This window comes from Erpetoichthys calabaricus, chromosome 2 (genome assembly GCF_900747795.2).
Source record: "Erpetoichthys calabaricus chromosome 2, fErpCal1.3, whole genome shotgun sequence".
In the NCBI taxonomy this organism is placed as follows: Eukaryota; Metazoa; Chordata; class Cladistia; order Polypteriformes; family Polypteridae; genus Erpetoichthys; species Erpetoichthys calabaricus.
Window position 1 is genome coordinate 63,647,299 of NC_041395.2, and position 11,411 is coordinate 63,658,709.

An 11,411-nucleotide genomic window follows, 5' to 3' on the forward strand; every position below is an offset into this window, starting at 1 on the left:
AAACAGCTGAAGGTGACAGTTAGTTCATGGTTAATGGGATAAGAGCTACACGGTTCGGGCTGCACACTTCTCATTACAAATGTGCAGCGGGGCCGGGAGACTGAATAGGCACTTTTGAAAACCTTAATATTTAACACATCTGTTAAAATATTCTGATCCATTCGTTTAATGTATTAGCACATATTCTGGCAAAAGAATGAAGAGAGCGAGGGCGCACACAAAATTGGGTAAAAGCGCTTCAAGCCCAATGTTAACTTAATATTGTGGAAAGTCCGAATTATTATATTAAGAATGCGAGCTTTTAAACTTAATATATACGATTTCAGTAGCATGTATATCAATGATTACGTTTGAATAACACACACATATACATATATATATATATATATATATATATATATATATATATATATATATATATATATATATATATATATATATATATATATATATATATCGCTATTTCATGCATTATTGAAACTGTGTGTGTAAGTATGAAGAGCAAAGGAGTGTTTCAAAAGGAAGAATGAAAAATAGCTATGCATTTATACGTAATGCTTTCTTGTGAATAAAACGAAAGCATTTTTGATCATTAGATGTCATCTTAGGACGTGAGAGATTTTAAATAATTTTTCAAAAATTGGCATCAAGTTATTTTTATTCAAATCATCCTATCTCAACTTCAATCAAGTTTGTCAGTGTTATGCCACACACTCATATGCCTTCTTTTAATAGCAAACATCCTTCCATTATGAATATTTAGTGGCCTATTTTGTACACGCAGCAGGGGGCTCAAATAAATTTAGTGGAGCCTTTTAATAATTCCCTTATTGAAGAGCCGAGATGACATTTGATACTTTTAAAATGGGCTTTTAATTATCCCATGTGCAGTGCGTCCAAACAAAACCCTGCTGCGCTTCTTTACAGCGACGTATTCCAAAGAGGCGGTCAATATGCAAACTTGATGACTACGCCTTCTTTGTTCAAACGACATTGTCTATGGCTTGCTTATGAAGTCTAATCCAATCATAAATTGCACTCCTGAACCAATCGGAGAGCTCCGATTTTCGATTGAAAGAAAGTCATGGGGAGAACTTTGTTGAACCTTATTGTTAGAGCTGTCACTTTTGAAAGGGCTTAGCTAAGCAGCCCGTTATAAAACCCTTCTAAGCACTAGGAAGGAGCAGTACAGGATTGCCCCGCTTTCCTATTGGATCCTTACCGAAGCAGTGTCCTCTGAGAACAGACGGACAGGGTGACCGCGGACTTTTTTGTTTGTCTCTTCTCGACTCCACAGGAAGGTGCTGCAATGATGTTTCCAAGTGTCATCGCACCTTCAGCCATCTATCCCAGCCTCCTGCGCCCAGCACCGGCCCTCACTCTGCCGCAGACCTTACATTCTGCCTTTACTAGCCATTCCAGCTTTTTAGTAGAGGATCTTTTAAGAGTTAGCCGACCCACCGGCTATCTACACCGGACTGTCCCATCTCCTAACATGTCTCCACCAGCCTCCGGAGCAACGACATTAAACACTTTATCAGCTGACCATGTCAGCAGCTCCTCGGCGACTCGAGTGTCCTGCGCTCAGCAGACATCACTGTCCTCCAACAACGACCCTACGTATTTGAAGTTTGGAGTAAATGCAATTCTCGCCCCTTCGAGAAACGGTAGGATTTATTTTTTTCCCTTTTCGGTGTAAGAAGAAAGTTATTCAGAGGTTGTGTTATTTGCAGTCGGAACCTTATTAGGCATCATAACATACGATACGTTATAACATTAGTTCATAAACTGTATACACTGTGTGTGTATTTGTATAACTATTCAACTAAATTGCTAAAGGCTCACTCTGAACTAGATAACATGTCAAGGGACACTAGATTCATAACACAAGTAACTAGAGCTTACTTAACAAGGCGGAGGCTTTACTGTGTTTTTGAATTCTTTCTTTTCAGAATCATCTACCACTTCTCTTCAAGGAGTCCATCAAAAGACATTCCAGCTGCCGTATTTCGAAGGCTCCTTCCACCCGTTCATCCGATCCTCCTATTTTCCAGGTAAGGCCATTTTCGTTACCGTTAGACCTCCGCGGTTTCCCTTGTTTCACGCATGTTTTTCGTATTATTTCTTTGCCAGTCCACGGGGACGTGTATATACCCTAGTTCAGAGGTTGGAAGCAGTACAACACTGAGGAATCAGTCTCGCCAATTTGATGCCCTATTTAGCACAAGCACTGACTGCTGACATTTTGCACCGTTTCCCTAATCTACAAATTAGCAGGAATTGTTATGGTCCAAATTTGAGGCGTGTCTCTTCTCACAGAGAAACTGTTGGCATCTCTTCATGGCCTCGGTTTTCCCACAGAGCAAGTGCACTTAGTCACTGTTTGGTAACAAAGGTTTCAGCACCATGACCAATTGGTCAGCTCCCTCCGGGCAGCCACACACAGACCTTGTGCTGACTTTACCTTGCTGCTGATAGGCATTTACCAGTCATGGACTAATTTCTCATTAAAGACCATTCAGCGGTTCAATATTTTCACAAGACCACATAGAGTGTAGTGTGAGTATGTGGGGAGTCCAAGTTGAGGCCCAGCAGAACAGGAAACCAAGTAAACGATGTTGCAATAAATTAAAATGTAAACGCACAGAAAATACATATCATGAGGGCCATCAAAGTCACTTCTTCTAAAATGATCAATGAAATTTTGCAAAAACAAGAAATATATCAGACTCATTTTGTTAGTGTTGTATGACTAAATGTAATATATCCGGTATCCCTTCTTAAATGTCTACACTGACGGGAGTCCTTATCTGCAAGTGTGAAGGTCCTGAAAAGTTTAGGGCTATAGTTAATGTACATTACAGAAAGAAAAAAAAAACCTTTATATCATATAGAACTAACGTGTGGACTGTGGAATGAGCTGTATGGATTTGCTAGATCTTGCCTTCATTCACTCTAATGATAATAGAATTTGCCTCTTTTCTTAGCAACTTGAATGCCTAAACAAAACAACTCGGGCTTTATGAATGGCTTTTCGTGTTCATTTAATGAAAATGATTTGAGAGCAAAAATAGGCTTCAGTCATCAGTATTCTCCCAATGGTCTTGGCATGCAGTTGTGTTTAGTTTGAAAGTGTAAATCTCCTTTGTTACAATAATATATGGCTTTAGCTGCCTGTCCTCAGTCTTTTTCTGTTTAGTTCATTACTACACAATTACTGTTCACGCTTCATTAGAAGCTCTATCTTTCATTGGAATTTTCTTTAAGGGATACTCTCCCTTTTTACCATACCAATGCCACTGGGAACCAAGCAATGTGCTAATTAGCTGTTTGGTGTCATTTCATTGAAGCCAAGTGCCAGTTTAATAACACTCAAAACATAATGTTTCAATAATGTCTTAAAAAAACGTTTAAATAGGCATCGAGTGCAAACGTTGAAAATTCAGTTGACCCCCAAGACATTCCCTCTCAGAAATAAGTATTATAAGAAAGAGATCACAGGAAAATGTTCTCTCAGAATCTTTGGCGATTTTTATTTTCTCTTTCTTATAACCTCGAAGCTGATATTAACTGTCACTTTGGTTTTTGTAAATTGCATGGCGAGGATGCCCGGTAAAGGACATAACACAAAAATAAGATTTACAAATGAAGGGTTCGGTGTATTTAATTATGATGTCATTTGTTTGATAGGTTCATCCTCTGTTGTCCCGATTCCTGGAACGTTCTCCTGGCCTTTGGCGGCCAGAGGTAAACCAAGAAGAGGAATGCTTCGCAGAGCTGTTTTTTCTGACGTACAACGAAAAGCACTCGAGAAAATGTTTCAGAGGCAGAAATACATCAGCAAACCAGACCGAAAGAAGCTGGCAGCAAAGCTTGGGCTAAAGGACTCGCAGGTAATTCAAAATTCAAAGGGGCTAACTTGGGAACACACGCGAGTTTAAAACACTTACTGGGTTGAATAGGAAATAATTTACAAGAAAAGCCTTGTTTAAAGCATGAGCGTTAATCCTAAAATGAATTATTTTAATAATGCACGTGTGAATATACACTAAATTACCAACTCTAAAAGGTTGTTTATTTTTTTAAAAAAGTTGTACGTTTGTGTTAGCGTACACTGGGATAGTTCCTGCTTTGCACCCAGTGCTACCGAGATGGACTCTCGAGGCATAGTAATGGGGGTTTCAAAAACAGGTGCATAGATCGGTGCGTTACATAATAAATTCTGAAAATGGCTATATTTATCCATCCTGTGATAGTTCTCGTTGGAACTGCAATTGCATGACTTCTTTCAAGGCACCCTCTATGTATAACGAAAATAGGAAGCCTTGGTTGAAAGGCAGTAACCAAACTACACTAAACGATCAGTCAAATTTACCGTCGCCAGGTAACATAAATGGGTGACTTCGGGGTGACAGCCGCAGCATGAAATGGAAAGACATATAAAGTATATTTAAGTATACATATATATATATATATATATCGCATACATATACAAATTCATATAAATAATCGCTCAATTCTCTCCGAAATTTTCAGTAGCTCGCATGCCATGGTTTAACCACACACGGACGCACATATATGAAACCAAAACCCCTGCCAAAGCCTAGCAAGGTCAGACACTTTGTGGTCGAATTTATTAGTATCCTAAACAATATTAATAGTAACTTTTAGAATGAACGTATAATAATACATACATAAATGAGTGGCTTTGTATCCTTAGGGTTCTGCCTTGTAATAAAATAAGAAAACCGTAAATTTTACTTATTCTTAAATGGGCCTGTACCTGCTCCCAGACCCAGAGTTCCCACTCCAGGCTCCTTTGCTTCTTATCGATGTATTCTCGCGTCCTCTTACTTCAGTTTCCTTTCATCCCCTTAAGTCTCGCAACTGTTTTGTGTCCGTCTGTGTATGTAGGTCCAAGTACTGATTACTGACTTGGCGCCCCATATTGCCGAATTAAACTACACTTCTGTAAGCCGGTCTAGAAAAAGGCGGTTCTGAAAATACAAAGATATACAGATGATACAGACTGGAGAACCTTAAATTTACGGGAAACACTGGAAGATAGAGATACAGCAAATGCACACAAAATACGGATTTGGTTCACTTTTCGGTCATCCACATTCTTCTATAATTAAACCATAAAAGCATTTAATCGACCTCATATTTGGTCCTAAATGACTCAATTTTATGGATTACGAATCATGGAGCAGTTCCCAGTTAAATTCAATAACTAGTGTCGTACATTAACGAATACTAGTGGAACCGCTTTTAACAAGATAATTCCGGAAAATACTCTCACATTACAGGTACTTTTTCAGTAACGTCGTTTTAAAATTGACAGTATTTTAACATATGGATTATCGTCCACAAACAGCAATAATTCACAAACATTACATGCATCCCTAACGTGTACATATCATGTCACAAACGACGTACTGGTGACCAAGTATTGATGATTCGTTTTTCTGTCTCCCAAAAGGTGAAAATATGGTTCCAAAACAGGAGGATGAAGTGGAGGAATTCCAAGGAAAGAGAGCTTCTGTCATCAGGAGGATGCCGAGAGCAGACTTTACCCACCAAAATGAATCCCCACCCTGACCTGAGCGACGTTGGCAAAAAGTCGTCCGAAGACGAAGACTGCCCATGTAGAGACAGTCCGCGCTCCCCTCTGTGTCAATTCCCAACAGATTCAAAACTTACAGACTCTACAGACTCGCACTTAATATCCCCATCAAACTCCAGTAAACCTTCAGATTTCTCAGACTCTGACGATGAAGAAATAACCGTTTCCTAAAAAGAAACAGAGACTAATCAAATCTATATAATGTAGACATTTTATATATGACTTGCATAAAACCGAATATACACGACAAGAGGTGCTGCCCTTTATGGTGCGGTCGGGCAAACGCTGCCGCGCGAGGTGTAATGGAGGGTCAATTCGACAGGAGTTTGAAGTTCACAGAATTCCTTTGTTTGCACATAACGAGTAAAAAATAGTAAGTTAAAAACGGCTGCGATTCAAATTGCCGACTATATTGTGCTGTGGTCCTTTTAACATGCTCCACTGGTAAACCCCCATCCTGTTCATCTCTCTCACAAATTATATAAAGGGTTACGCTTCTTTGAATTGAATTGCTGTGTTTGTACAGCTCTTATAAAATGTACGCTGTTTTGTACAATTGTTTTGCTGTATGGAAATTTTATACCAAGAGTATTATGAATGACTATACGTTTTTCACTAGATTCAAATGTTTTTTTAAGTGTTTGTTTTTAAAAAATGTTTAGATGTTCAATGTATAACTTATAAAACAAATATATTATTTTGTATGTTTCCCTGTACAGAGGTTTAATATGTATATATGTTAATGCTTTGTACAAGCGCCAAATAAAATGTAGAACATGCTAAATAAAGTACTATATATAATTTGAATTTTAAACTCCTGATGTGCGTCGTCTATATACTGCTGAGCCTTTTTTGTCCAGTTCGGAAGCTCGAGACTGGCATCGTTCGGCGCCGAATTACATCTGCATCCAAAAGTGACCCGCCTTACAGGCCACTGATTGAGAACAGCAGTTGAAAATCCACCCGAATGCCTGTGTCTTTGAAGTGTGAGAAGGCTGCGCTAACTACCGTGCCACACTGTAGCCCTCGCGTATTCCTGTATATTATAAATTTCATTACACACACACACACACACACCGTACAAGCTTTCTAAAAACATCAGATTACATACTCAAAAGACTCAACCCGAATATTGCGTTTTTGGGCCGCGTGTGTGGTGGCTGTTTATCCAAGAGGTATTACACACATAAAACAAGAAAAACCCGACACTAACTTTAAATAAATTCCCTTCTATATGATAACTCGGGTGTGACGGTTAAAAAAAACACGATGAATTCAACTTATTTCAAATTAAACCGTCTGTAATGAAAATCTGAACAACTCGAGGAGCGGCCACACATGTCAGTACCATGACTCTCCGTCTCCATCTTGTGGTTATATTTTTTACACAAACTTTTAAATTGATAAATTTGTAGCTCGTTATTTAAAATAATCCATTTATTAAATTTAATCAGTTGTCGAATAAATAAACTCGCACATTTTATTTTCTTTTGTGTATTTCCTACTTATATATTATCATACTATATCATTCTAAAAATAAAGGTGCCATAGTGGTTGCTCAGAGTGATGCCATAGAGGGACAATTTTTGGCTCCCAAAAGTCCCATCCATATGAAGGTTTCATAAACAGCCTGTATTTATTTAGATCTGTAACAGGCGCCATATAGTAAATAGTCAAAAATGGATGGTAACAGAGTTGTGAAATATCCAAGGGTCATGACTTTAAAAGGACATGCTATATATGTTCAGTAACACAGGCCAAGTCCATGTTTTCTTAATTCGTTATTATTCTGCTAGGCAGCCTACCATACATTGTCAATTTCAGGGTTTTATCTACATATTGGGAAGTTTTTTAAGGCACAAAGAACCCACTTTGTATGGAAAGATCAATAAAGTGCCATTGAAGAACCACTATTTGTAAGAGTGTACACACCTAAAAATGATTACATAATGGCATTTTACTAGGCTGTGTAGTAAAATGCAGCAAGAGTCCTTTTAAAATCAGTAACCCATTGGTATTTCAACAAATAAATATTAACCACTATACTTCAAAAATACACCATCTTCATCTATTGATAGTCAGCTGGTGAATGCCATTAGTTAAGAGAAAAAAATCTTGGGAAAGGAATACTTTTTAATAAACAATTTATACCTTCATTTATACAGTATAGACTAAATCACAAAGATATGGCTGAAGACTGTAGTTCAGTTTGTCCTGTTGTTATCTTATAGCAGATGAGGGAGGATGGCACTCGGGCACATACACAAGGACACGTTACCCAACTTAAAAGCTTCGTAAATTTGTAGATGAGTCAGTGGCACACCTCCTTAGATAATTTAATTTTGATTTTAACTTTATTAAAATTACCAAAAGCAAAATGTTATCATTAGCAGGTACACTGTTTAATGCCTTCAGACCCAAATTTATTATTAAAAAAAAAAAGTAGGCTATTTTGGTGACAATATAACACCTAATCTATACAATCTTGACTGGGAATTCAACCCAAAAATAAAATAGACCTAGAAAATGATGGAAGAACCACAGCAGTTGCTGTCAAGAGAAATGGTCAGAGGACAGAAAGTAAGGGGAGGGTAATATCAGGGCAGAGGTGCGTTACTGGCATGCTGGTTTAGTGGCATCTTCTGAGAGGAGTAGGAATGGGTTTAAAAACACAGAAGGTGTCTAAAGGCAACAAGTGCTCATGTGCCAATTACATACTCACATTCTTAATTCTAGTGGTTATCATGCTGATATCCAGGAGTGACTTTTGGTAAAGGAAAGCAGAGTCAGGTATGGCAGTCACAAGACAATCACAGAAAAATCTAAGCAAGCCATCAGGGTTAATGGAGTATGTAAAAAATGACTCTGGCACTTTTCTGATCCAAGTTACAACGACTCCAAATATCAGAGTCAGCAGCTGGCCTTTTAGCACTAGGGTTGAGGGGTGTGGCTCCAGATAAATAGGTGAAGGCTCTTATGAGCATAGGCAATGGAGCATAGCTGTGATCATAAGAAACAATCTTGAACAAGAAGGTAGCCATTTTACTGAAGGACAGAGAGGAACTATATCAGTTGCATCTGGTTAAGAATGATGGAACTTTTTTTCTGGTGGACTCAAATCAGTGACTTAAGTCTTGGTGTGATGCTCCACATAGGGTGGAGAAAGATAGAGGAGACTGAGAAGGCAGAGTGATGGTTTTAGTGCTACTCCTATTTCATCCTCTTCCTAGTAGCCATTACCACACTCTTGCACTACACCTAAAGGCCTCTATAAAACCATCAATAACATTTGTGCTTTGAAGTGAAAAGGACGTGAATTTTTTTCTAAATTTTTCCAGTATATTTTGCTTTCAATTTAATTTACTCTCAGTGGTGGGGTGGGGTGGGGGGAGGGGGTTGGGGATAATGCTAGCAACACTAAAACATTTAAATAACAGATTTCTCTAAGCCAATTACTACAGTACTTTCATCTCATCCCAGAAGTATCACTTTGGGGCAACCTGCTCCAGATCCCCAGAGTCAAGTTATCACCCAGATCTCTTATTTCTTTTGTGATATTTATCTACTCATGAGTGATGTTATTTTGTTCTGCAACACTGCTGAGGGAAAGAAGCAATAAAAAAGATGCAGTCTACCAACTGTGCCACCTGGTGGATTACAGTGAACATCACTGCTCACAAGTATGTATTTACAGATGTCCTTTAATACACTCGTATGTCCCCCACAGAAGAAGTTCAATAAATAATTTAGGCTTGCTCTGTATTTTACAAAGAAGTTTGACTTGCATTGAATAAGTTCAATGTTGGCTTGCCACCATGTAGAGAGGCTGCCATGTACCCCCCAACCCCCACACCATTGTGTCGATTTACACAAGAATAGCAATACCGTTGACTAAATAATTGTGCTTCTCCTTTTTCCTGAACTGCTGCATCATGTAGTAAGAAAGTCTCCCCACTTGTTCCCTTGCATGAGATACCCATCATCAACCCTGAGGAATGTCAACCATGACCACAATGCCATAGAAAGAAGATTCTGTTCTCAGAAATTCTGGGTCCAATGTACTGAAGAAACAAGTTCAATCTGTCTGTAACACTCTATCCACCAAATAAATCTGCTTATTCAATTTTTAGGATCACAGGAGGCTGCAAACTACCATGCAGGCCTGTACTGCAGGAGGCAGGAGCTGTTAAAAATAAACTGCTGATCAGCAAATCAATACTGAAATCTTGAGAGACCAACAGACTGTTACAGTATACTTGGCAGTCCTGAAATAAAAAAAAAATGGTTAAACTCACAAAGTCTAATCTGCTCAGACACATCCAAATGTATATAGATTGGGGGGGGGGGGGGGGGGGGGGGTACTGGTTCTGTATCATAAGTAACCTAGAAGGAGCCTAGACAGCCACAATCAAAGGTCATTTGAAGTCCAGTCTTCAGTGCTTTTTAACAGGCAGCAACCGGGCACCTATCCATACAACTGAACTGACATTATTAGTTCTATTTTACCTAATCAAAACCATGGGACACTTTTGCATTCATTTATATGGTTCTGTTAGTCAGAGGAGTCTGTTAAGTACATTTTAGCTAATCAAAATTCACATTAGAAATAATTGCAAACTGTTGTGTTTAGTAGCAGAGGATAGACGGACATGACTACAGATGATTAAACTGTGCCCTCATGAAAGGATCATCGAACCATTCAATAAAAGCTCTTTTTTTGAATGAACATTGTGGCGGAGCCATATCAGAATTTTGCTTTATGCAGATTGCAGTAAATAGTAACTTATGTGGATGCCCTGGAGGAAGGACAGGCATCCTGGCCAGGAAAAAGGAAGGTTTCATACCTGGACAGGAGGCCATAATGGAAAGACCAGGGTAACGGACTCACCAGGACCAGGTCATTTCCCCACTCAGCAGGTGGCAGTGTTCCTCAGCGCTAAACCCAATTAGGACACATGCTGGGTTACATGGGAAATGGAGTCCGGAAATGCAATCATGTTGAGGTCTTTGGGATGTCAGGGCGCTGTCATGGTAGGATTATCCTGGTTTCCGGACGTCCCAGAAACGCTACGGATGACTGGGACAAGAAACCAGAAGCAATTCCCAGTTTGTGCTTAAAAGAAAGCCCACTGCCTTGTTTCAATGGAGTCACAGTGAGCTACACTCTTAGAGGAGAGAAGGAGAGAGAACCTAAAATGCTGTACATTGGCTATAAGTTTAATTGTACTGTGCTGTCTGGATTAAAAATCCTTATGTTTGTACTGGGTCATGTGTGACTGGGGTTTAGGGGGTGGGTGGTGCTCCCTACAGTTCAGATTAGCTAACTAATAAGATCGGTCTCTCTATGCTAATGATTACCGTGACATTTAAGTTCAAGCATTGTTAATGTCAATCAAACAACAGGATACCGGTGCCTGGTCTCTCTTGATTGGCATCAAATCACTGTAATACTCTGATATGCATCATCTGACAAAATACGCCAATATAGATTTAAACTTTAAGCCAGCTGAGAGCCTCAGGAAAATCTGTTTGTCATGAACTGCCTTATTTGAAACAGCAATATCTTAAGGTCAGAACTGAACAGCTCTGAGGTGAAAAAGGACAAGTAAAGAAAAAACAATTTTCAAAATCTCTGTTCATTTCTCATCATACTTCTGTGCTTTTTTGAAGCAGAAGCATCATACTACTGGCTTCTTTTCCACAAAGTAAACAGAATGCTCACAAACTTTCATGGTGGCTTCTCCAAATTTAGTACTGTCAGGCGGTCTTTCTCAGTGTTGAATGA

At 38.9% G+C, this 11,411-nt stretch overlaps 1 protein-coding gene across 1 annotated transcript; it reads left to right on the forward strand.

Moving 5' to 3' along the window:
* The first annotated feature begins 1,103 nt into the window (after positions 1-1,103).
* dbx1a (developing brain homeobox 1a) lies at positions 1,104-6,005 on the forward strand. The gene is made up of 4 exons (XM_028791397.2): positions 1,104-1,667; positions 1,953-2,054; positions 3,691-3,893; positions 5,483-6,005. Exons 1-4 carry the CDS (start codon positions 1,310-1,312, stop codon positions 5,795-5,797), a joined length of 978 nt encoding a protein of 325 aa, XP_028647230.1. The 5' UTR covers positions 1,104-1,309; the 3' UTR covers positions 5,798-6,005.
* Positions 6,006-11,411: the final 5,406 nt, after the last annotated feature.